This window comes from Nematolebias whitei, chromosome 18 (assembly GCF_014905685.2).
Source record: "Nematolebias whitei isolate Nwh7 chromosome 18, NemWhi1, whole genome shotgun sequence".
In the NCBI taxonomy this organism is placed as follows: domain Eukaryota; kingdom Metazoa; phylum Chordata; class Actinopteri; order Cyprinodontiformes; family Rivulidae; genus Nematolebias; species Nematolebias whitei.
In genome coordinates this window covers 3,772,305-3,797,846 of record NC_056515.1, presented here as the reverse complement: position 1 = coordinate 3,797,846, position 25,542 = coordinate 3,772,305, and the positions used below count along the sequence as shown (strand labels likewise).

The window sequence follows — 25,542 nt, the reverse complement described above, 5'->3', positions numbered from 1 at the left end:
CATGAAAAAAAACGGCATCGTCCACATTTGGCCCATATAAGCTAACAATACAATATTTTTGACTGAGTATGGATAATTTTAATATTATATATCTACCTTGCGGGTCTGTAACTGTGTCTAATATTGTGAAGTTCACATTTTTATGTATTAATATTGCTACTCCTCTCTGTCTTGAGTTGTAGCAGGCTGAAAATACATGAGGAAACTCAGGAGATTTTAGCTCATCCACAGTTGACGGTAATTTATGAATCTCTTGGAGTAATACAACATCTGCCTTTAATCTTTTAATCTGGCTGAAGATTCTATTTTTTTTATGTTGGCTACCGGCTCCATTAATATTCCATGTGACAAACCTTAAGATACCCATATTTGTGCTTGTGAAAATATAATTAAACCACACCCATTATCACAAATATCAAAAATAGTAAAACACCCAAACAATAACATAATCCTTAATGATTGATTATTTATGATTTATAGATAAACTAAGTGCTGTTTTTGAAGGTAAATCATGGATGTATTCCTTTATGAGGTATTTGTATGTATGTATATGGATATATATAAGCCTTTGTGCCTGTGTGCTAATAATTGTTGAGTCAGAAAAATAGAGACAAAAAAAAGAAAGTGAAATGATAATAAACATGTAAAGATAAAAGAAGAGAAAATAAAAAAAGAACCCCCTTACCACATTGTGTCATGCCACCGTGTACCACCACCATCTGTGTAACCCACCAATCGAGCTGTGCTGAACAATTACATATATATCTGGTAAGTAATATGAATATATATGCTTGCTAATACATTTTAAGTAAAATTAGCAACTGAAGATCATACTTACCTTATTTATATTACTAATAGAGCCAGGGAGTAACCTCTGGATCTCTAAACAGCTGACCATTGATGTAGAGTTTGTCCACAGCTACAGCAGCTCTTCTGCCCTTGTTTATATTTTTCTTCCTAATTGGGAACAGGACGCGCCTTCTATTCAGAATCTCTGCAGGCAATTGGTCGTTCATGCTGAAGTTCGTGTCACGCAGTTCTCTACCTCGGCTTTTTACTTGTTCTTTCTGTTTATAATGCTCAAATTTAGCTACAATCGGCCGCGGCCGATTGTTTCCAGGCTTCTTACCTCCGAGGCGGTGGACCCGGTGAAAAGTGATGGAATTAACCGCGTCACTCGGCAACTTCAGCTGGTTCTGAATGAAGTCACGGACGGCGGCCTCAGGGACCTCGTCCGCTCGCTCCGGTATTCCCGAGAAGACGAGGTTATCCCGCATGCTCCGGGCTTGGATATCCAGGATCGATTCTTTGATTTTTTTATTATCCCCGGATAGCAGCGTCATCTCCTCGGTGAGTTGTTTCACTGTCCCTCTCAGCTCCTGATTTTCACTAGCAAGTAATGCTACCTGCTGTTGACTGAATTCCAAAGACTCCCTGAGGCCTTGAAACTCTTTATGTAGCATCTCCACTAATGCTAGTCGGGCGTCCAAGCTAGTTAGCTTCTGGTCAATTGATTCTAATATCTCCTTTAAACCTGTATTATCAGGAGACGGTGCCGTAACGCTGTCTGAGCTTCCCTGTCGATGTCGTTTAGCATTGGGGATGTTAGCTGAATTGCTAGCAGCACCGGATGTTTCTTTAGGCTTACCCATGACCAAGCTGTCAAAACACTCGTCAACAAACAATTCCAGGCTTTCCAAGGTCTCCTCGTCCAGTTTGTTTGATTGAATCAAAAAAGTTTGTTAGTAATATTTAGGACTTTCTTAATGATCTTATATTTAATTAAACAGTTTTTATTTAAATAAATACGGACTTACCAAAGTTTTATCATAATACTCACGCACAGTTTTTCCTAGTTCTCAGCAACAGCTCATTGCACCGCCACGCCTTTAACTTCTATCTTGCCAGTAATTAATCCAGATATCTTCAGAAATGTCTGTTGTTTTTATTAAGTAAAACGTGCCAAGTTTTATTAATCAGAGCCGATCATAATCAAGTGTACAATGTTTTGATGTTAAATTTTGATTCTGTTAATAAATGACCACATTTATTTTGATGGGTTAAAGAAAATTAACATCTCATGTCACTGATTAAACCATCTACAACACAGTACCTCTGTCACATATTTGTCAAGTAGCTCGAAAAAGTGAGAACCCATTATTAAAAATTGACTGTAGTGGAGCTCCTAAGCTAACTGAAGCTAACCTAGCCTTAGTATACTACAATCTGGTGGCCCGGACGGGTCTCTAAAGAGCTTCTCGTGACCCGCTATCCTCCTCTTTAGACATTGTGTGGCCGTACGAATGTTTAAAGAGTTGTGAATTAAATGTGACGGGGTCTGTGTCATTGAGATGGACGCTTAGTGTTGGCATGAAAAGGTCAGAGTTTTGAGCTTGATACAGCATGATTCTGCTTGTGGTGTTCAGAGGGCTGAAAGTAACGTCAATGTGTTCATTTTAAAGCTGAAATTTGTACATCTGTTGGGTAACTAAAGCTGGCATACTGTGGTAAAACGCTTTATTCTGTTTAAACGTTAGCAGAGGAAGGGGGTTCTGTCTGACCCGGTTCTGCTGTCCGACTCGGTTCTGATTCGGTGAACGAGTCGTGTTTTGAATGGATAAAAACTGTTTTCAAGCTGAACGCCGTCTCAGACCACTGAAATGCTGATCTGTTAAGTTTTCAACAGTAAATTGTGCATTTTTGAAGTTAATGGGCGATTGTTGACCAGACTTTTTCAGGTTAACTGCTAACACTGCTAGCTGGAATCTCGAGCTGTGATTGGTTAAAAACCGCTGTTTGGATCGCTCTGATTTGCTGAGAAACGGGTGACGTGTCTGTGTTCACTCCCTCTGATGTCAGATTGTAAAACCCACCCCGTTGTTCACGTGTCTATAAAGTCACGTGACCCCGGAAATGAATCTCGGTTCAACCGAAGCCTCCTCTGTGTTTAAAATCGCTAAATGAAGCATGCCACTGTTCCCAAAACTCATGTTTCATGCAAAAAGTCGTGCTTGTTGAAACAACACCACGTTTAAGCTTTAAATCCATTCAGAAAATGCTGATTTGACCGTGTTCGACCGTATGCTATGTCTGGCTAACGGCTAACACCTGATGTCAACAGAACAATCCACAGGAAGTTGTCATAGACTTCTCAATCAATCACCTTTATTGTACTAGGTAGAGCCCGTTGAGATCGAGATCTCTTTCACAAGGGTGACCTGGTTGTATACCTTCTGCTGGTATAAATAAGCTTACACCACCACCTGCTGTTGAAAGAGGAGTATAACAGTTTTCCTGAAGGGAGACTGGTCATTTCCTCATTATTTTTTTATTTACTTTTTGTTCATCCAGCCTGGTTTATGAGTGACTGTTTTAAATAGTAAGATTCAGATAAATCTTTTGATGTGAGCTGCAACTGTTGTTGTAGAACATCGTTATCTGAACACAATTTTTGGTACTTGACCTCCCTTTCCTTCATCTTCTCCTCATATGAGTGAGCTTGTAATGACAGCTGAGCTTGTGAGAGCTCTCTGTCACATTGTAACTCATTCGTAATTTATTCAGATTTATTCAGATAAATCTTCTGGGGAGTGGTGGCGCAGAGGTTAGAGAGGTGGGCTTGTGATCCGAAGATCGCCGGTTCACGCCCCGGCCCCGACAACATCAAAATTGTAGGTGGGGTAGGTGAAACACCCACACTTGCCCCCACCCTCATTCGCCCCACTCTGGGCCCATGAGCAAGGCCCTTAACCCCCACCATGTGCTCCCTAAACAGGTCTCTCTTGAAAATGAGTTCTCGTGGCTCAATGAGACTAACCTGGATAAATAAAGGCTAAATGAAAAAAAAAAAAAAAAAAAGTGAATTTCTGGTATATAGAACTGCTTAAAAAGCATTTGAAAACTACAGTTGCTGTGAGACTTTTAGAAAAATTGCAGGTTTATTTAATTTTAAGTGCTTTAGAGTAAATGTACACTGAGAAGCCTGGTTCTTGTATCTGTTAGAAGTAAGCACATTAAGTGACACTGCCAGACGGAGGCATTTACTTAAAATATTCATGCATTGGGGTGAATCTTACAATTAAGTGCCCATTCCTTTGAATAAGTTGACTTATGGCAGTACTATTGAGTGAACCCAGAGCTAAGATAGTGTGTGAAACTCACTGCACACGTGAATACAAATATTTACCTGTTAAAATATCTGAAGTTGGCAAACTGTTTAACCAGATAAGTGCTGAACAGTGAATAACCATGGCTGATGTGACAGAAAAGAATATTGATCCTTGTGTGATGGATTGGTTAGAGAAGGCGTTGGCACTGCTCACAGAATCCTTAAATCCATATGGTGAACAGGTGGACAGCATGAACTCAAAAGAGTTATTGGAAGAGCTGAAGGATGTTGCAGAGAGTGTGACGTCTACAGCCAGAACAACGTCGAGCTATGACCAGCTGGCTAAATTTGCGCTCTTATTGAAAGCAACATTCTATGCTGTGGTAAACAAGGCTGACGACCTTGAAACAAGGTTAAACAGCGAAAGAGAGGAGTACCTCAAACTCATGGCACAGTCTAAATTTGATCAGGAGACCCGTGCGAATGAGTTACAACGTGACAGAGAGCTCTCACAAGCTCAGCTGTCATTACAAGCTCACTCATATGAGGAGAAGATGAAGGAAAGGGAGGTCAAGTACCAAAAATTGTGTTCAGATAACGATGTTCTACAACAACAGTTGCAGCTCACATCAAAAGCTCTGAACGGGTGCAGATTGGAAAAAGAGGCGTTGGTCGAACAAGGCTTGCGTTTACAAAGTGAATGTCATACATCACAAGAACGCTTAAAAGCCTGTGAGGCGAAACGAGCCGCTGCAACAAATGAGATGTGTGACATGGGGCGAGGTGGTCTAGAACTCAAAGACGAACAAGGTCAGAGTCCAGATAACCCACCACCACCTCAGAAGGATTTTGCTGCACCTCCTGCTCTTAATCCACTTCCGTCACCTCCTCAAGAGTCTAGCAACACACCTCCACGTACAATTTTGATTCCTACAATACCGATAAAACAGCATTTGCTCCCAATTTCGGATTTGTACAAAATTGCAAAATATGTCAATCGATTTGAGTTGGGTTCAACTGACACTAAGGCCTATCTGGACAACCTTGACTTCCAATTAAGAAGCTATCCTAACGCTACAGTTGAGGATAAAGTAGGTTTGATCAGGCTCACTTCATCCAGGACGGTGTTTTCCTTCATAGAGTGTCAACCTGATGCCACAAGAAAGGATTACTGCCTGTTATGTGCTGCACTTATGAAAGAGTATTCACCTTGCACGGGACCTGGCGGGTATCCAGCCGCCGACAAGGTCGTACAAGTAAGAATGAGCACCCCAGGGCATATTATTCCAGGATTTTGCAGGCTTATTTTGATTACAGGAATGAGGCCAACATGGAGGAAGAGGAACCGTTTAAGTACGTGTTCAGCAAAAATCTCCACCCTGACATAAGGATGTCAGTGCAAATGATGGCTAATTTCAAAGAGAAATCCATCAGTGAGATAAAAAGTTGTGTTGAAGCACGTTCACAGGCCAAAACACCTTTTGAGGTGTACCCAGGTGAGAGGATTCTTGTCTAGTCATTAGAATTGGAAGGGACGAGAGCTTCGACTACCCCTCCCAAAAAAGGCGAGAGGAAACGAGGTTTCCCAGCAGCCAAACCACAACAGGTGAGTGCCCCCTGGTCCAGACGAGATCCTAAACGGTTTCCCAAGGATCCGGAGGATGAACGATCGTACCAGAAGGGGGGTGAATGCCCTAAGGGTAAAAAGTATGGCACCAAAAGTGACCCATACAAACAGGGATCCCACTGGAAACCCCAAAGGGAGGGTACTGTTTCCCCACCACGTCGAGCTGAACAGCCTGAGACGAAAAAGAAACAGCAGCAGGTCCAGAAAAAGAACCGCAATCCTCTGAGCTTGGACTTGTTGGATGGTGTTGCCACGGACAAACAACCTAACGCTTTGTTTGGTGATATCATTGCTGATAAGTCAGAGCACACAGACAACACCGTTACTGCTGTCACAGACAGTCACCATGACGCTGTTGTGGTAAACTCTGACACGCCCTCATCTGAGATGGGGGAGGTACAACCACACGTCACCGACGGTAACCCGTCACAAACTGAAACCTCAGCAGCAACAATAGCTGTGTTAACGGTTCAGGGTGACACAAACAACAACGTTGCCACTGTCACAGACAGCCACCAGGACCATGTTGTTACAAACAATGAGAGCCCCTCAACACACAGTGTGGGGGTGATCTCATACATCAATGATGGACGCCCGTCAAAATCCAAACTCTCAGGAGCAGCAGCAACTGCACCAACGGTTCGGAAAAACCAGGATTATACAGGTAAAGGTAAACGTGTGAAGAAACGTCAGCCAAAATCTACAAGGTTCCTGTGTAACCTGATCAGAAAGGGGGTCGCTAAGAAAGCTTACCTGTCGATCACACTTGAAGGAGTCCTCACACGTGAAGCCCTACTGGATGGTGGGGCCGACATAACTGTTATATCGGCTAAACTGTTCGAGGAGCTCAGGACTGCCGCTAACGGTGTTCACAGGGAAATGCCTCTCATAGAATGTGGTATAGGACTGCAGGGCCTCGCAGAGACGGGGACAACCCTGACAGCTAGAGCTATGGTTCACATGCAGGTTGGCGAGATGATACTATACCACCCAGTATATGTGTCTATGGTTGACTCATTCCCATTTTTGGTTGGCCAGGATTTTATAAATCGCTTTGATGCGATTATAGATTATGGTACACAGACAATGTGGGCTAGAGTGAGCAAACCCCTGCCAATACTCATGTCTCCTGAGACAGTCACAGACTGCCCAACAGCAGGCACTACAGAAGGTACCAAGGACCTCTCGACAGAGAACACAGTCCCAGTAAGTAATCCTTCAAAAGCATGTGGAACCAAAAACACCCAACCGGTGAACCCGACTCTGACTGAAGTACAAAGCCTCCTCTGCGAGCTGAAACAGTCAGGGCCCACTGGATACTACCTACCATTGGTAGTTCAAGGTGTAGAGATCCAAGGATCCCACACCAAAGATGCTGTACTGTCGTCGGGGACAGATAAACCAGCTATTAAGGACGGAGCCGTGGATGGCCCTCAGGGGTCCTCTGACCCCTCCAGGCTGCTCGCAACTCTGCCAGTACAACCTACAGCCGAGGTAATGGCAGTCACACGTTCACAGGCTACAGCCAAGCCGGCTGACAACACAGTCTCTGTGCAACCCGTGCTGACTGACCCAGACATCATCCACCTTCAGGAGTTGGATCCTGCAATAAACTCGATGATGCTGTATTTGACTGACTCAGAGAAGAACACTCCGTCCGAAGCCAACCTGGATTCCAATCCAGACCTTAAAGTCCTCTTTCAGCTGCGCAATCAGCTAAAACTACTCAAGGGCAACCTAACTTTAGCTCATGGAGCGACGTCCTCACCCGTGTTCGTGGTCCCCATTACCTAAGGGGGGTGACGTTAGTTAGGGTGATGTTACGAGACGCGATAACGTGATCAAATCTGACATTCAGAGTGAGTGACGAACCGAAACGTCGTTTTCTAGTTGCGTAATCACTGCTTTTGTCAATGTTGAAACGTTGTTTTACTGGTTGCTTAGTCACTGTTTTTGTCAATGTTGAGACATCGTTTAATTGGTTTTTGGTATTGGTTCTGAACACCCCAAGCAAGAATGAATTTTGTGTGTATTTAGGTTAGAGACTAAGAGGACTTTAACTACGCCAACATGCAGTACATTTGTTAAAATGCAATCTTTGCGGAGTCAATGTAGATTAATGCTACCTTAAGTACTATAATCTACATTGGTCTCACAATGCTCAAGCCGAACCTACTCGAACAATCCTATTCGGGGGGGGGGGGGGGGGCTAACTAATCCTTCAGTTGAGTCTCGCCATAGACTCCAAAAAATTTAGGGGAAAACCAAAAAAACAAACCTCAAGTCGTTCGTCTAAAGGACAACAGACAATTGAACCAAACTATATTTTGCCATGTAAATCTAACTTAAACCAAGTTAGGAATGGAAAAATAGTTTGGAATGCCCTTCTATAGGTATAAATCCCTATATGAAAATTTTTCAGCATGACCCACCCTTTAAACTGGTAACTTTAGCTGATCTAAACCATGACAGCTTACACACCAGGTACATACTGTATAGGTTAAGGTCTTATGTAAAATCCCACTCATAAGCCCAACTAAAACCACATAAATGCATAACACATAGAACCAGAATGGCACCCACTGGGAACCACCAGCAGCAACCTTCACTGAAGGGACCTACAATTCCAACGTGGGTCTCCAATCTTCATCCAGTGGTCGCCTCTGCAGTTCAATCAAGGGAACCCCTCTGCATGCTGATCAATCAACACCTCCCATCATTGTGGATTTATCGTTGTGGATTATATGACTTTTTCCAATGGATTACAGACTCTGTTTCCAAGGGGTTAAAGCATTGCTACAATGGAATTACTAACAACATTATGGAATTACCAAAAACATTGTGGAATTACCTAAACCGTTGTGGGATTACCTTCTTTGACTTTTGTTTTCCTCTTGCTGGATTACATCAAGCTCAAGGACATTCGGAGGCGTAAGTTCATGTTGGAATTCATCCCCATGGACAGGCGATGATTTCCAAAGGGGGGACTGTAGTGAACTCGGCCTCAGGTCAAACCTGCCTCTGAAGACCTTCATGGGACAGGAACCGTTATTTCATTGATTTGAATCCAGAAATACAAATTAGCTCATCCAGAGACTTTCTAATTGTATCCTGAACTAATCAATTGAAAGAACACTCTCTTTTTATATCATCATTACTATTTTACAATGTCTTGATAATCAAAAATGTGTTTAGTTCATACCATTTTTAAATGTTGAAATGAACCACTCATTTTAAATCAACTGTGAAACAGTCTTAATGATTTTTTTTAATTCTCATTCAAAGTAGAAATTAAGTTAAATGTCTATGTTACAAAGTAATTATGCATTTTTGATCTTCTGTCTGAAATGAGAAAGGGTGATGTCGGTCAAAAGTCGGAGACAGTCAAAAACAAGTTATTGGGACGAACTGTTGTGTTTTTAAAACCTCTCAGACAGAAACAAGAAAACTGGCACCTGTAAGTCTGTCATTTCTCCAAACTATTTTCTCGTCTGTAACTAACCATTCCTAAACATTTCTGATGTTTTCTCGACTTGTAATGACCCTCTGACGTCACTAAAACCACACCCCTGTTGGTTCTTTCAACCAATCAAGACTTCCTAAAAGTGACCGGAAGCAGAACTCTTTAAAAAGTCGACACTTCCTAGTTCCAGTTAGTTCTAGTTCGGCGAAGTTCGAGTGCTGGAGAACAGAAGTTCTGAAGTTCTGAAGTTCTGAGTTCCTCTGAGTCTTCTCAGAGTTCCGATAGTTCTTCTGGTTCTGATGGAGTTCGGCTGGAGTTCCTGCAGGAGCCACGAAGCCTCGCTGTGGCTCCACCCGGCGAATGCCCTATAACTGCTGAGGAAGTTTGTTCTGTGGAACGGATTATCTCACGACTTCTGCCGAGTCGCAGCCGCCCTGAGGAGAGACAGGTAGCTTGCCAGGGACCTCTTGACCGCAGCTGACTCATCCTCTGCCAAGGTAAAGAGTCGTCACGAGCTTCACTACCAGTGTACCGCGGGCGAACTGCGCTTGAAAGGAGCGTGTTGTTCTGGTCTACAGACATACATCCTCATCCATCCATTTTCTCTCCATTTAAACTCCTCCATTTCCCATCTTTAAACTTCTATCTTGCCAGTAATTAATCCTGATATCTTCAGAAATGTCTGTTGTTTTTATTAAGTAAAACTTGCCAAGTTTTATTAATCAGAGCCGATCATAATCAAGTGTACAATGTTTTGATGTTAAATTTTGATTCTGTTAATAAATGACCACATTTATTTTGATGGGTCAAAGAAAATTAACGTCTCATGTCACTGATTAAACCATCTACACACAGTACCTCTGTCACATATCTGTCAAGTAGCTCGAAAAAGTGAGAACCCGTTATTAATAATTGACTGTAGTGGAGCTCCTAAGCTAACTGAAGCTAACCTAGCCTTAGCATACTACACTTAGAAAAGTAAGGAAATAAAAGATAAAGAAGATCAAGAAGATAAAGAGCCTTAGCTCTTCAGTTCAGTTCAGTTCCTTATGGATGAAAAAAACAAACAAACAAAAAAAAGTCTTTATTGTTGTTCCAACATTTTGCTGAAGAACTTAATTTTTATTTGAAAACACGTTCATTTCCATACTTCACTTTTCCACTTTTGTCTCAAAGTTTCTTTGCATTTCGGCAGTCAGTTTGGCAAGAGGTGGGGAGATAGATTGGTGTGGCATCTTGATATGAACCAGTTGATTTGCAGCCTTCAAGTCCTTTTGTTGCCAGTGTTCATTTTTCCATTCACCTCAAGGTGGCAGGACACAACATGTCAACAGGAGAATCACAATTAGTACTGGGATTGTACTAATTCACATTTTATCAACATTTCTAACAAAGTCCATGCTCAATAATCCTGGTATACAATCCAACATTTTTCAGTCAGGTCATCTGGACAGTTTCTTTTTTTTTTTGTGCTGAAACGTTTTGCCTTCAATCCGGAAGGCTTCATCAGTCAAGGAAACACACAACAAAACCAATTCTTCCCCCAACAGCTTACTCCAAATTGGAACAAACCAGTTCTGCTTGTGATAAGATGGTCTCTTTGGTACTTTCCTTGTTGACAGTCTTGTCAAACTGGTTGAAAACAATCAAACATTTCTAAATTTAGGTTTTTTTTAATCAATCAAGACCACTTATCCTTATCAGCATTTTCCCTAGAGTTGATATTTTAGCTTCTTAAATTTTAACATAGCTTCAGAAAAAGTTCAAAACATAATTTTAATAAGCACTTGCAACAAATCTTTTAGCTCTAAAATTCTCTACTTTCACCTCCTCAAAATTAATCATCTCACTCATTCCATTGTATAAAAAATGTCACAAAGGATTTCATTCTTACTGTGAAGTGCATGCACTAATCATCTTGGTGACTATACTTTCTTTAGACCATCATCTTTACACAACCAATAAATATCTGTTATAAACCGTGTCTAATCACTGAAAAGGTAAAGAGTAAGAATAGACATAGTTATAGTTTCACAAGTCTAGTTTAAATAATTCAGGATTCTCATATCAGTGTATCATATCATCATATCACATCATATCATATTGTCATACCAATCAGATGTTATAACAAACATCGATGTCATATTGTTATGTTACATTACATCTAAACAGTTGTGTTCATTAGATAAATTCTGTCTTGTTTGAAACTGCCACTTTTAAAACATTAATATTCAGTATTCTTTGAGTTTTATATCCACATGCTAGCTGCTAACTAATTGGTAATAGAATAGTTGTTAATTTTCTTTGTTCTCTTGTGTTTTTTCATAAATCTACATTTAACAATATACATAGGAATTTTAAAGAATAGTGATATCCCTGTTTGATTGTTCATTTTATGTTCTTTACAGTTTTTAAGCTGTAGCTTTATGCATTTCTCACAATTTGTCGTAGTTTGCGGTTAGCAGCGAACCCAGAGTGCAGAACAGGGACTCAACTCGGCAGATATACAAAAATATGTTTTAATGGTAAATAAAGTACAAAATAAACAAGCTGACGGGGCAGCAAAACTTACATGAATAAGGAAGGAGGCAATGGTAAAAGTACAAAATAAACAAGCTGACGGAGCAGCAAAACTTACATGAACAAGGCATGGGGAACTCAGGCGACAAGAGAGACACGGGGAACTCGAGGGACCAGGAAGACTCAGGGAAAGACTCAGGACAAGACTCAGGAGACCCAAGGGAGAGTACCAACGAAGACGACCCGACAAAAGACAAGACAGAATAGGACTGCTTAAATACTGGGAGAAGACGAGACATGATGACAAACAGCTGGGACGAGACACAGGTGGCAACAATGGAAACTAACGAGGAAGCACGAGGGAAACAGACACAAACCGGGCCACAGAAAAGTACCATCCTTACACAATTCTGTTTTTTCCTAAAATCACATTTTCCTCCCTGTTGTAGGAGACACTTGTTGTATTTGGGCTCTAGGCCTTAACTAATTTAAACAAAGGTTTAATAGTGTACTTATGCTTAGTTGCATTAAATCTGTCCAGTCCTCCCTGAAGTTAAAAATATGTAAATTTTAGTATGTCAAACTACTATGCTTTCTTCTGCTAGTTAACACTCTGTGGAGTTGCTTTAATAACGAGCCTAGAAGTTTGTTTATAAGTTATGCTCTCTATGGTTATGATTCTAGTAGTTACAAATCAATTCAATTCAATTCAAAAATACTTTATTAATCCCAGAGGGAAATTATATAATACAGATGGTAGTTTCAATCTCTGGAGTCAATGTTTTGATTGCTAATAGTTCAGATGTTCTGGTTGCCTCTGCAGTATCTGTAGATGTTGTTTCAAAGTTTATCATTTCTATTTTAGAATATCTTGATAATCAAAGTGTGTTTAGTTCATACCATTTCTAAATGTTGAAGTGAACCACTCATTTAAATCAACTGTGAAACAGTATTAATGATTTTGAAACCTCATTAGACTTAGAAATCAAGTTAAATGTCTATTTACAAAGTAATTGTGCATTTTGATCTTCTGTCTGAATGAGTGGATTTGATTGGGATTTACCTGTATAAATAAAGGTTGATTGATTGATGTCGGTCAGAAGTCAGGGATGTTGGTCAAAAGTCAGAAAGCAAGTTATGAGAACAAAGTGCCTTGTTTTTAAACCCAACAGACTGTAAATAACTTCAACTGGCATCTGCATTTGTCTCACTTCACCATAACATTCCTCTGTCTGTACTAACCGTTCGTAAACATTCCTGCTGTCTTTTTGACTCCTAATAACCCTCTGACAGCACTGAAATACCGCCCCTGCTGGTTGTTTCAACCAATCAGGAAGTACCAGGTGACAGGAAGTGAGTACTCTTTAAAAAGTCAACACTTCCTGGGACTATTCAGTCTTTCTTGGGACTATGGAGTCTTCCTGCAGTCTTCCTTGAGTCTTCCACTTCTGAGTGGAATCTCTGACTGGAGTCTTCCTGAGAGTTCCTAAGGAACTTTCAGATTTAATCAACAGCTGATGGATTTGACCGTGAGACGAGGGTCCGTCCATCCCAGCGGAGTCACAGTGCCTCGCTGTGAACTCACCCCCGGGCGTAACGCCCTACAACTTTGAAGGAAGCTTGTTCTGTTGAACGGAGTAAACCACACGACTTCTGACGATGACCAGCCACCCTGACCAGAGACGCTGAAAGGTAGCGTGCCAAGGGACCTCTATACTGGAGCTCATCCACTGCAAAGGTAAAGAGACGTCACGAGTTGTCGCGCACTAAGTGGACCGGGGGTTTGAGCTGGTGTTGAAAGAAGAGTGCTAATTCTGGTCAACAAACATACATCTTCCTTCATCCATCTTCCTTTTAAATCTATTCCTTCTCTTAAACTTTTCTATTTGCCAGTAACCTAGATGCCTTCAGAGGTGAATCAGCCTCAATCAGTAATGTTCTGTTGTCTTGTTAGTAAAGCGTGCCACGTTTTTATTAATCAGAAACAGATCAGCAAATCAATGTGTACATGTTTTGATGTTAAATTTTGATTCTGTTAAATAAATGACCGCATTTATTCTGATGGGTCAAAGATAAAATGGCGTCTCATGTCACTGATTAAACAATCCACTCACAAGTTATCTTGGTCACATAACAGAAATTTAATTCGAAAAAGAAAGAATCTGTTGTAATTAACAATTAATATTCCTTGTGCTTGAACTAGCTTTAAGAATAATTAATTAGTAGTGTGTCTACAGCAAAGCTGTCCCTACATCACTACAGGCTTGACGTCTTGTTTCCTTGTTGCTGGCTGCTGCTTTTTGTTCTGATGAATGGTTGACGGGTGTTAGGTGATCTTAGTTGATCTTTGGTGATCTTCTCCTTCTCATTCGGGTGGTTTGTCAGTGTTGATGCCTCTAGCATCACATAAAGCAACACAATTCAATTCAGTTTATTTATTTATATAGCGCCAAATCACAATAAAGTTATCTCAGGGCACTTTACAGAAACATTCACAAACATAAAAAAGCCTATTAGTAAAGTTCTCTATCTAAGGAATCCAGCAGACAAGTTGAATCTTGGCTTCGTTGCAGTCCCCCATCCTGAGCAAGCAAAGTGGCAACAGTGGAAAGGAAAACTCCCTTTTAACAGGAAGAAACCTCCAGCAGAACCAGGCTCAGGACAAGCGGCCATCTGCTTTGACCGGCTGGTTGAGAGGACAGGAAGGAGAGACAGACGAACACAGAATGGTAGGTCCAGATATACTGTAGGTCCAGGTCTACCTGAAAGACAAAAAAAAAAAAACACATGTTAAGGATAGAAAAATATAATTACAAATACAAAACAGGTTGAGCAGAGTAAGTAAAGACAGTAGTAGAGTGAAAATTGTGGTCAGTTTGTCCTCCAGCAGTCTAAGCCTATAGCAGCATAATTAAGTTACAGCTCAGGAAACCCAAGCCGACCCTAACCATAGGATTTAGCAAAAAGGAAAGTCTTAAGCCTAGTTTTAAAACTGGATAATGTGTCAGCCTCACGGACAGAGATTGGAAGTTGGTTCCACAAGAGAGGAGCCTGATAACTAAAAGATCTGCCTCCCATTCTGTTTTTGTAAATTCTAGGAACCACAAGTAAACCTGCAGTCTGAGAGCGAAGTGCTCTGTTGGGAAAATATGGAACAATAAGATCTGTAATATAAGATGGAGCTAGGTTGTTGAGAGCTTTGTAGGTTAGAATTAAGATTTTGAATTCTATTCTGGATTTGACAGGGAGCCAATGGAGAGAAGCTAAAACTGGAGAAATATGATCTCTCCCAGTAACTCCGTTTAAGACTCTGGCAGCAGCATTTTGGATCAACTGAAGATGTTTTAAGGAAGTATTTGGACATCCAGATAATAAACCATTGCAATAGTCCAGTCTAGACGTGACAAATGCATGGACCAGTTTTTCTGCATCATTTTTAGATCAGATGTTTCTAATGTTAGTGATATTATGCAGGTGGAAGAAGGTGGTTCTAGTAACGTTTTTAATGTGGGGGATAAAAGACATGTCCTGATCAAAAATAACACCAAGATTTTTAACATTAGAGCTGGAGGACAGATTAATGCATCTAAGGAGGGAGAAAGACTGAAAATTTAATTCCTAAGGTGCTCAGGTCCAAAACCAAAACCTCAGTCTTGTCTGTGTTCAACAGGAGAAAATTAAGGGTCATCCAGGTTTTTATGTCTTTAAGACATGCTTGTAGTCTAAGTAGCTGATTGGATTCATTGGGTTTAATGGACAAATATAATTGTGTCTCATCAGCATAATAATAAAAATTTATCCCATGTTGTTTAATAATGTTACCTAATGGAAGCATATATAAAGTAAACAGTACTGGCCCAAGCACTGGGCCCTGAGGAACTTCATAACTGTAAGGGTCCCACTGCCTGCAGCCTGCCTTGCTGATGGCCGCTGATTAACAACACCTGGCGGCTATCAGCCTGATGAGCCTCTCCATCTACAAAAGGCTGCAGCCCAGTGTGACTCGTCGCTGGAGCATATCACCTCTCATGGTATAGTACTGTTGAGCTAGATATGTCTAGGTGAAAAGAATTTGTTCACATGTGTTCTCTTTTCCAGTTTCCTGATCCCTCGTGTTTTTTGGACCTCCTCGTGACCTGACCTGGATCCCTCGGCCTGTCAGGTATTCCTCGTGCCATTTTTGCCTCCAGTTGCCAGCCTTCCTCGTTCCCTTGGACCCTCGTTGGATTTCCCTCCGCTGCTCACTCCTTGGACTGAAGGACCAGCTCCCCACCTTCAGATTTGGACTGTAAGAACAAAACGCTCTTCAGACAAACCACTCAGGTCTTCCCCTCTGGACCAACAATTAATCTGTCGCCCCTCTTTCCAGGAGTTGCAGAGAAGCAGCGTGTGGATTAGTTTCACTGTAAATAAATAAACACTGTTCTTTTGTACTTCCCCTGTGTCTGCCTCGTTCTGGGTCTCATATCATCTGGGTTCCTCGCGCAATCCTAACAATAACTAACTTTGGTGTATGAAGAAGATTTATTATTTACATTTACAAACTGGAATCTATCAGATATGATTTAAACCATTTTAGAGCTGTTCCTGTAATCCCAATATCATATTCAAGCCTCTGTAGTAAAATATTGTGATCAACTGCATCAAATGCAGCACTGAGGTCTAACAGGACCAGTATAGACACAAGTCCATTGTCTGAGGCCATGAGAATATCATTAGTGACTTTTACTAGTGCTGTTTCTGTGCTATGATGAGCTCTAAACCCTGACTGAAACTCTTCAAACAGATTATTTCTTTGTAGATGTTCACGCAACTCACCTGCAACTATTTCCTCTAGAATTTTTTAGATGAAAGTTAGATTCGATATAGATCTATAGTTGGCCAGAATTTCTGAATCAAGATCAGACTTTTTAAGTAAAGGTTTAGTTACAGCAACCTTAAAGTGATGTGGTACATAACCATCCATCCATCCATCCATTATATTTACCCGCTTATTCCATTCTGGGTCACGGGAGTCGCTGGTGCCCATGTCCAGCAATCACTGTGCAAGGGGCGGGGTACACCCTGGACGGGTCGCAAGTCCATCACAGGGCCACATAGAGACACATGAGACAAACAACCATTCACTCTCTCACTCACACCTAGGGACAATTTAGAGTTACCAATCAGCCTAACATGCATGTTTTTGGTCTGTGGGAGGAAACTGGAGCACCCGGAGAAAACCCACGCATGCACGGAGAGAACATGCAAACTCCACCCAGAAAGGCCCCTGGACTGGGGTTTGAACCAAGGACCTGCTCGCTGAGAGGCAGCAGCTCTACCAGTTGCGCCACCGTGCTGCCCCATAACCATCCATTAAAGACAAATTAAGTAGATCCAAAATGTGGACATTAATTAGGGGGAATACCTCTTTAAATAGTCTGGTTGGGATGGGATCTAGCAGGCATGTGGATGGTTTGGATGAGGTTATTATTTTTGACAATTCAGAGCTCAACAGGACAAAAACTGTCCAAACATAAATCAGGCTTTAATGACATTTTTAAAGTTGTCTCATTTGACAGGGGACTAGAGATAGTAGAAGGAAGGATGGTTTGAATTTTCTCTCTAATTGAAACAATTTTATTTATAAAGAATCTCATGAAGTCATCACTACTTATAGTTGTAGGGATACATGGTTCAACAGAAATGGGACTTTTAATTAGTCTAGCAATAGTACTAAACAGAAACCTAGGGTTATTTTTATTCTCCTCTATTAAAGATGAGTAATATAAAGTTATGGACTTGGAATTATGGACTTGTTCTGACCAGTTGGTCCCTCAACTCAATTTACAGCATTTCTTCGAGAGAAGACAGGCTTTGGGCGAGCCGATTTGCCCTGTTGGCACGTACGCAGCTGGATATCTCATCGACTGGAAGACTTGATGATGTGTCTATGTCTGCTGCCATCTGTGGATTTTAAGGACGCATATTTAATTGGATTCACGATAACTGGTTCCTGCTTTTTGGATTCAGCTGATCCTGGTTTTTATCTGCAATCAAGGAAGTCGTCAGCAGCAAATTTGGACCCGATTATGCTGCTTGCCTTTATGATGGTTTGGTTTCATGTCTCAAGTACCCGGACTCAAATGCTTTGGGCTGAATAGATCAGATCTTGGGGAATTTTACTCAGTCATGTTCCATCGGTGTGGTCATGTTATTTTGGACATTTCGAAACCGAGTGGACCAAACAGACTCAAGGCAGATGTCATTAAGTTCTGCCTGTCCCCAAAACAACGGTGTGTTCATCTAAATTTTGGTCACCTTGGTTGTCCTTGAAGGCCACCTTATCTGAATTTCGCCTGGAGAACATGTGATCTGACGCTCACCACCCCCTCCCTGAGGAATTTCCAACTGATAACCAGATGAAACCCAGCTGAAAAAACTTTGTGTCATCATTTCAGGACTCAGGATTCTCATGGGTTATTCTTGGCCATTCCTCGACATACCTCGAGAATGTTTATGGATCTCACAAGAGGACATTGACTGATTACAGTGACCTCGAGAGCATCTGTAGGCGTTGTTGACCGCTCTCGTCTCTTCCTTCTTCCTGCTCTGCTCTACTGCAGAATGTCTACGTAAATATGTGCTTGTTTGTGCGAGGTGTTTTTTCAATATTAGGGTTTTTTCTCAACCAAGAAAAAAGTCTGATATGAATTTTTTTCGCCTCCAACTCCTACCTGTGTCCAGTTAACCACTGTTTTTGTCTGTCCAAACAGGTCTCACTTGTAAATGAGTCTTCGAGGCTCAATGTGATTTATCTGTTTAAATAAAGGTTGAATAAAAAAAGTTCTAGCTTTACGGAGAGCTTTTTTATATGTTAGCAGACTATCTTTCCAAGTTAAATAAAATTCTTCAACATTAATAGAGCGCCATTTTCTCTCCTGGTTTCTAGATGCTGCTTTAAAGTACGTAACTCAGAATTGAACCAAGGAGCCAGTTTCCTCTGATTGATTACTTTCTTTTTCAGTGGAGCAATTTTATCAAGTGAAGTTTGCATTGAAGTTGTAAGATGATCAACTAGATGATCCAAGTCTCTGTTTTCTGATGCATTACTCTGCAAGACAGAGGAAACATTGATGGAAGAGATTGTTTAAATTTGGTTACAGCATTTTCTGATAAGCACCTGCTGAGATGAAATTTACTCTCAGTGACTGTGTAGTCATTTAATGTAAACTCAAAGGTTATTAAAAAATGGTCGGACAGAATAGGATTTTGAGGAACTATTACCAAGTCCTTAATCTCTATACAATAGGTCAGACATTTTCTGCCTTTCTCTCAGTATCAGGTTCAATGTTTATCTTTGAAGCAACACTGTCCTGAGTCGTCTTGAACTTGTGATGGAAATCATATTGAGCTTCCCTCGATGTTGATTGCAGTAGGTGCAGCTTGTCTTCGACCTTCTGGTATGGACCCTCACGCCTTGTGTCATGTCACTTCCTTTTGGAAACCCTTGGCGTCCACTCATCTCCTTTCTCAGCACCTGTAATGAAAATTGCTTCCCTTCTCCTTTTCTTTTGTAACATCCTAATTCGTGCTTAAGGAAATAGCTTAATGAAATATCTTGGTGAAATATCTTAGTGAAAAGCTGTTTGCGTAATATAAAAGCTGTTGTGTTAATAGTTTTCAAAATTAAGCTGTAGCTACTCAAAGTTTTGCTTGTCATCCACCTCCCTGTTATAGTTTCAATGTCATTCACCTCCCTGTTATCATTTTAATGCAGTGATTGTGTGACTGTGCATTTTCATGCAGTTCATGTGTGTAGACATTTGTTAAGGTTAGTAGTGGTAAGGATTTGCTAACTTTTAGATTTCATGCTTATATTGAGTCATTCAATTGAATCAACCGTTTGGGCATTTTCTTATTTCTCCAACAGATGCTTCTCTGCTTCTGCAGTGCCTTTGGTCTGCTAAACATGGCTTGCAGTCATTTCCTGCTTAAAATATATGTAAAAAGAACAAGCGAATACAATACAACACATTCATTCTACCAAATAATTATTGTTTTAGCATTAATATTTCTCCACCACTTTGTTTGTTTTAAGAAACACTTTTAGTTCATTTGATTCAACAGCCATGATTTTCAGTGTATTAATGTGTGTTTGTGTGTTTGATACTTAACTGAGTGGAAGTATCAGGATAGAACAGCTTTATGGATCCTTTTTGTACTCAGGAGCTGAAACAATAAACCTAGCTTCTAACTGACCCTATCTTTTCATCTTTCTATTCAACAGTTTTTTCGCATGCGCAGGAAAAAATGTCCTTTGGTTATATCACAATAATTCATCATGCAGTCAAAAACATCAGTGTAACAAACATTTAAACAGCTTTGAAATGGAACAGAAATATAGATTAGACAATAGATTAGACAGGTAATATAGTTCACTTGAGTCGTCGATCGTCCAACCTGTCCTGTAGAAAAAAAATACAATAGATATAGTGAGAAATGAAAAGTCAACATTAACATACTCTTTGTACATTATGTTCGTTTAACGATCACATCAAATTAAAAAATTTTATTTTAGCTTGTTGCAACATTTTCTCATCTGCAGAGACAAATTTTAGTTGTTGTAGTTAATTTTAGTTTATAAGTTGATCTTTTTGTGGTTGGTGAGATAAATTAAATATCTTTTCAGTGCACTGACAACCCCTTGGTACCATTAGAATATTCAAAATATAATTATGATTTCATGATTAGTTTAAAGTCCCTTTTTAAAATCATGCATTTTGTTAGACATCTTTCCTTTGTAAAAAATTATCATTAATTGTTTCATTTGTTTAATTTAATGTCAAAGAAGCTTCTTAAATATAAGGCCCTATTTACACGGACACGATGGGGGGAAACATATGTTTTTTTCGTATGTTAATTAGAGGAAAATATTTGCGTTGACACGGTCGGATTTTGTGTTTACATGCATCCGGAGGAATCCCCCCAGCCCTCCCGAATCCGCTGTAGTTACCATGCCCGGTCATTGGTTGGTGCTATGAATTTTGTACTTTAACTTAATGTGCATGCGTGCTGCCTCGCCACGCTCTTTTCCTCTGGGCTAAAAGCTCAGCAAACAACAACTTAATAACAAGTTAAAGCTGGATTTTGGATAAGAGTCAACAGATTTGACACCAAGCGAGATCACTTCGTCTAACAGCTCCACACCGGTCGCTGAGTGGACCAGAACCGAGTCAACGATGTCGGACTTTACTCCGTGATAATCAGTAACTGATTTATTGCAGGTAAATCAACGTTCGTAATAATGTTAGTTTGTGTTTACTTCGGCTACAAAACAACCAACTGAGTTTTTATTTTTCCTGAAAGAAGAAGAAGCTGTCTTCCACCAGGCGGACCGGTTCTGAACGAGGCTCGGCCCAAGTGCAGTGCAGGAGGACATCGAAGAGAGAGATGTTGGATGAACTATTTATTTAAAACCCCCCTCAGTTCTTTTATTCAATCCATTGAATGTTTTAAGCTGCATTAATCAAAGGAGTGACAGCCTGAACGAGCCAGATGAACAACATGGGACATCCAGGATGAAAACAAGAGTCCAGTTCATTAATGTAGTTTACAGTTCAGTTAACTTGTTTTTAATAGTGTGTTCAGTTTAATTATCAGTGTTTGTGTGACATACAGTTTGTGGTGTTTAATAAATAAAAAAAATAAAAATTAAACCTGATGTCTTCATTTTCAACTTTAATAACACGCAATATGTTTAGCATCATTGTAATCACATAATTTGAATTACATAATGTCCAGATAGCTTCATTTAGCTCAGAGAGCATCATTATATATCTCAAACAAGATAAATACTGTTTATTAGTATTAAACTTATTATTTAGCACATTTAGATGTTATAGTGCAGCGCGACGTGTGCGTATTCCTCGTTCTATAAACAGCGACATTAGAACTGGATCCGACTGTGTCTCTTCCAACACAGATGTTGGTCACAGCACCTGGAATCTGACGTAGATTAACTACGAGATTAAAAATATATTCCATCAGTCGTAGTTCTGAAAGCAGTGTGTCTGCGCCATGTTGATAGAAATATAGGTCTGTCTGTGCGCGCGTGTGCGCATGTGGTTAACACAAAGCCTCAGCGGGAGATGTTTAAATTATCAACGGGCGGTCAGCGAAAAACCTCCACTCTGGAAGGTGGATTCAGAAACCTCCAGATTCAAAGAGGGGGGCCACTGGTGTTGTGTAAATGATCAGCAGAACCGCAGAGAAAAAGCTATTATTATTATTTTTTAAGTTTAAAACTTCAACTATTAGTATATAAAATTATGTATCGTATTTATTTATTTTATTTATTTACTTCAGGCCTACAACCACTTCACACCCATACACAACATAATCAATATAGCTTAAGCTCTTCAGAAACACTTTTACATGCCTTCTGGGATCCGACACAATAGACGTCTCTGTCATCTTAAAAAATCATAACACAATAAAGAACGACTCTCTTAGTCATCTCAAAAAACACACGGACCTTCTTGTCCTAAATTCTAGAACCTCTTGTCTGGCACAAAATCAGCAACTCATTGCTCTCTCTTCGGAAACTGCTTTTCTGTACTCTAGGCCTTTTTTTTATCACAGCAGACTTTTTTCCCAGTTTCACAAAATTGTTGCCGTTCGCTTACACTGCACAATGCATTACTATTTTTAGATTTCACTTGTAATTTTTTCAGCTGCAATCTGTCGACAGATTTAAAGTTTTTTTTGCTATCAATACAGGAACAACAGTGCCTGGTTAAAAGCCTGGGGTCCGGTCACCTCAGCAGCAGACGTGAACAAGAATCTTTTATTTAAAAAAAATCATAATTATCTTGAATATGGGCCCAAAATCTTGAATTCAAGCTGTAGAAGAGAAGACCAGAAGTTTCCCAAAGACTCATACTACGTTGGACACCAAAATGTAGTGGCTAATACTAGATTAAATAATTTTGGGTTCATTAAATAAAACAGGAGACACCTTAGTTCTGATTGACAGCAAAAGGGGGGGTTTATTTTGAAGCTTTATTTTCTTCTCCCTCTCCCTGTTTTTAATTCCAGAACCTGGCGTGATCCGGAACCTCCAGTTCCTCCAGCGTCCGACCAGAGTATCGGCCCCGCTGGGAACGGACGCCGTGCTGGAATGTTCCGCCTCGGGGTACCCGACCCCAAGCATCCAGTGGAGGAGAGGAGATGAAGTCATCCAGAGCTGGTTCGTCCTCCTGTTAGTTCAGAACCAGAACCTCCAGTTTTTAAAAATATCTTGCCCTGGCTGATCCGATCTTTAGTGTTCATTCCTGATGTTGAACAGGGCCTCGTTCAGAATGAAGCTTTGCATTCTGGACATGCAGAGATGACCTGAGTCGACCTGTCTTTGTTGTTCTGCAGGAACAAGAAGTTCTCTCTGCTGGCAGGCAGTAACCTGATCATCAGAACCATCACCGACGATGACTCCGGCACCTACATCTGCACCGCCACCAATAAGAACCAGAACATCACAGCACAGGCAGAACTTGCCGTCCTTGGTGAGAATGTGCACGTGAAGGCAGGTTTACAAATGGATGTTGGAATAAAATGCTAATTTTATATAATTTACTGCCTAAAAACTGAAATACTGGAGGGACGGAACCGCTCGGATCCAAACCCACGTCAGCAACAATATGAGGTTGGCGTTGTGTGGAAATAAAACGTTCAGCGTTTTCTTCACAAACCTCAATAATATTAAACAGATAAAAAGACAAATATTACAATTATGACCTGTCTTCAAAGTTTAGAATGAAAACACTCCACACTTTTTGGATGCTTCAAGTTTTTACTGAAGTCGCACTTCTTAGTCACAACCTTACTCACATTTACTCACATCTTACTCATGTCGAACTTTGTGGCCAAACACGATGAACCATATGGCTGTAGACTATTCATTCATTCATTCAACCTTTATTTAGACAGAGTAATCATAATGAGCATTGGGGACTCTTACTAGTGAGACCTGTTTGCAGAATAAACCCTGTCTCAGATGGCAATACTTGTGGCCTTAAGGCCTGGATGGCTTCAAATTTCTTAAGTTTTAACGATGAGAAGACTGAAGTCATTGCCTTTAGCCCTAGTTCAACTGCCGCCATTGATCCTGTCAACCTGGACTCTCTGCAGCCATATCTTAAGCAGTCTGGTAAAAATCTCGGGATGGTTTTAGACTCTGACCAAGTTTGACAGTGTTGTCCAGACCCGACCTTGAGAAACTAATCCACGCCTTTGTCACGACCCGATTGGACTATTGCAATGTACTGTATGCTGGGATCAGCCAGGCCTCCATTTCACATCTTCAGCTCATCCAGAATGCTGCTGCTCGGCTTTTAACTGGATCTCGTAGGTCTGAACATATTACACCAGTTCTGTCCTCCCTTCACTGGCTCCCTGTTCGCACGAGGATAGTCTTTAAAATTCTTCTGTTGACCTTCAAATACTTAATTGGCCTCGCACCCCTTTACCTCTCTGAGCTTCTGGAAGCTTACGTTCCCTCTTGGGTCCTGAGATCATCTGATCAGCTGCTTTTGGCTGTTCCAAAAACAAGAAGCTCAGAGGAGATCGGGCTTTTTCAATCATGGGTCCCAAACTCTGGAACAACCTGCCCCCCAACATCAGGCAGGCCACCTCCCTTCCTCACTTCAAATCCCTGCTTAAAACTCATCTGTTGTCTCAGGCATTTCATACAGTGTAAATTGATCTAGTGTTTTTTGTTCTGTGACCCTGTGTTTTAAATGCTTTTTATTAATTCTTCCGTTATTATTATTAGTGTATTGTATTTTTTCTCTTTAATTTTACTCCCATTGATTGCTGTTGTTGTTGTTAAGCACTTTGATAACAGGTTCTGTTTTAAATATGCTCTATAAATAAAGTTGACTTGACTTGACTTGACTTGACTTGTGGCCGAAGTCAACTAACATTTTGGTTGCAAACGGTGACAAATGTCCCTTCAGGGCTGCAGACCATTCCCGCTGTCGTCTATTGAGGGACACATTTAAATTAGAATGTGAATGACCAAACAAAAACATCTGTTCTTAGGAAAATGAAAGTTGAGCATGAAGACTTGTAGAGTCCAGTCCTCCCAGAGTGGTTCCTTGTTCTGTTCTAGACCTCAGTGAGACATTCAGTACAAATGGTATGGTATGGTATGGTATAAAGTTTATTCATTTTAAAAAGGTACAAAACAATTCCATAACAATATAAAGAAAGATACAAAAGATTTAAAATGAAAGGCAGCAGAAAGAAGAAAAAATCTTATTATATCTGCCCTTTTTTTCAAACAATTATTTCAGACATAATAATCTTCAAGTAACAGAATAAAATGAATAACTCTTTCTAATTTTTCTAATTCTAATACAAAACACACACTAAGCTACTTCATATATATTTTTTTAACAATCTAGATTTGATCTTTTTCTTAAATGTACACATTGACTTGGCATTTTTCACATCACTCTCTAGATCATTCCACAATCCAACTCCTTGGATTGAGGTAGACCTTCCCTTCAGACTAGTTCTGAACTTTGGTTTGACAAATATCTCTATCTCCTTAAGATTATAACAACTTTGTCTTTTAACTAAATTTCTTTGGATATTTAATGGTAATGTGTTATTTTGAGCCCTATACATAACTGATAAAATACTATAATCTACCAAATCATGGAACTTCAATAAGTTCAGTTGATAAAATAATGTGCTTGATGGGTGACTGTAATGCTTTCTGGTGATAATTCTTACAGCTCTTTTCTGTAAAATAAAAATAGGTTTTGTAAATGTTTTACA

The 25,542-nt window shown here is 40.3% G+C and overlaps 1 protein-coding gene across 1 annotated transcript in view; it reads left to right on the top strand.

The window, feature by feature from the left end:
• Window positions 1-21,848: 21,848 nt before the first annotated feature.
• The window catches only part of dcc (DCC netrin 1 receptor), a 506,882-nt gene continuing 503,188 nt past the window's right edge, over window positions 21,849-25,542 (top strand). The window contains exons 1-3 of the mRNA XM_037692532.1: window positions 21,849-21,870; window positions 22,798-22,948; window positions 23,125-23,261. Coding sequence (XP_037548460.1) covers window positions 21,849-21,870; window positions 22,798-22,948; window positions 23,125-23,261 — 310 coding nt within the window. The remainder of the gene's footprint in view (window positions 21,871-22,797; window positions 22,949-23,124; window positions 23,262-25,542) is intronic.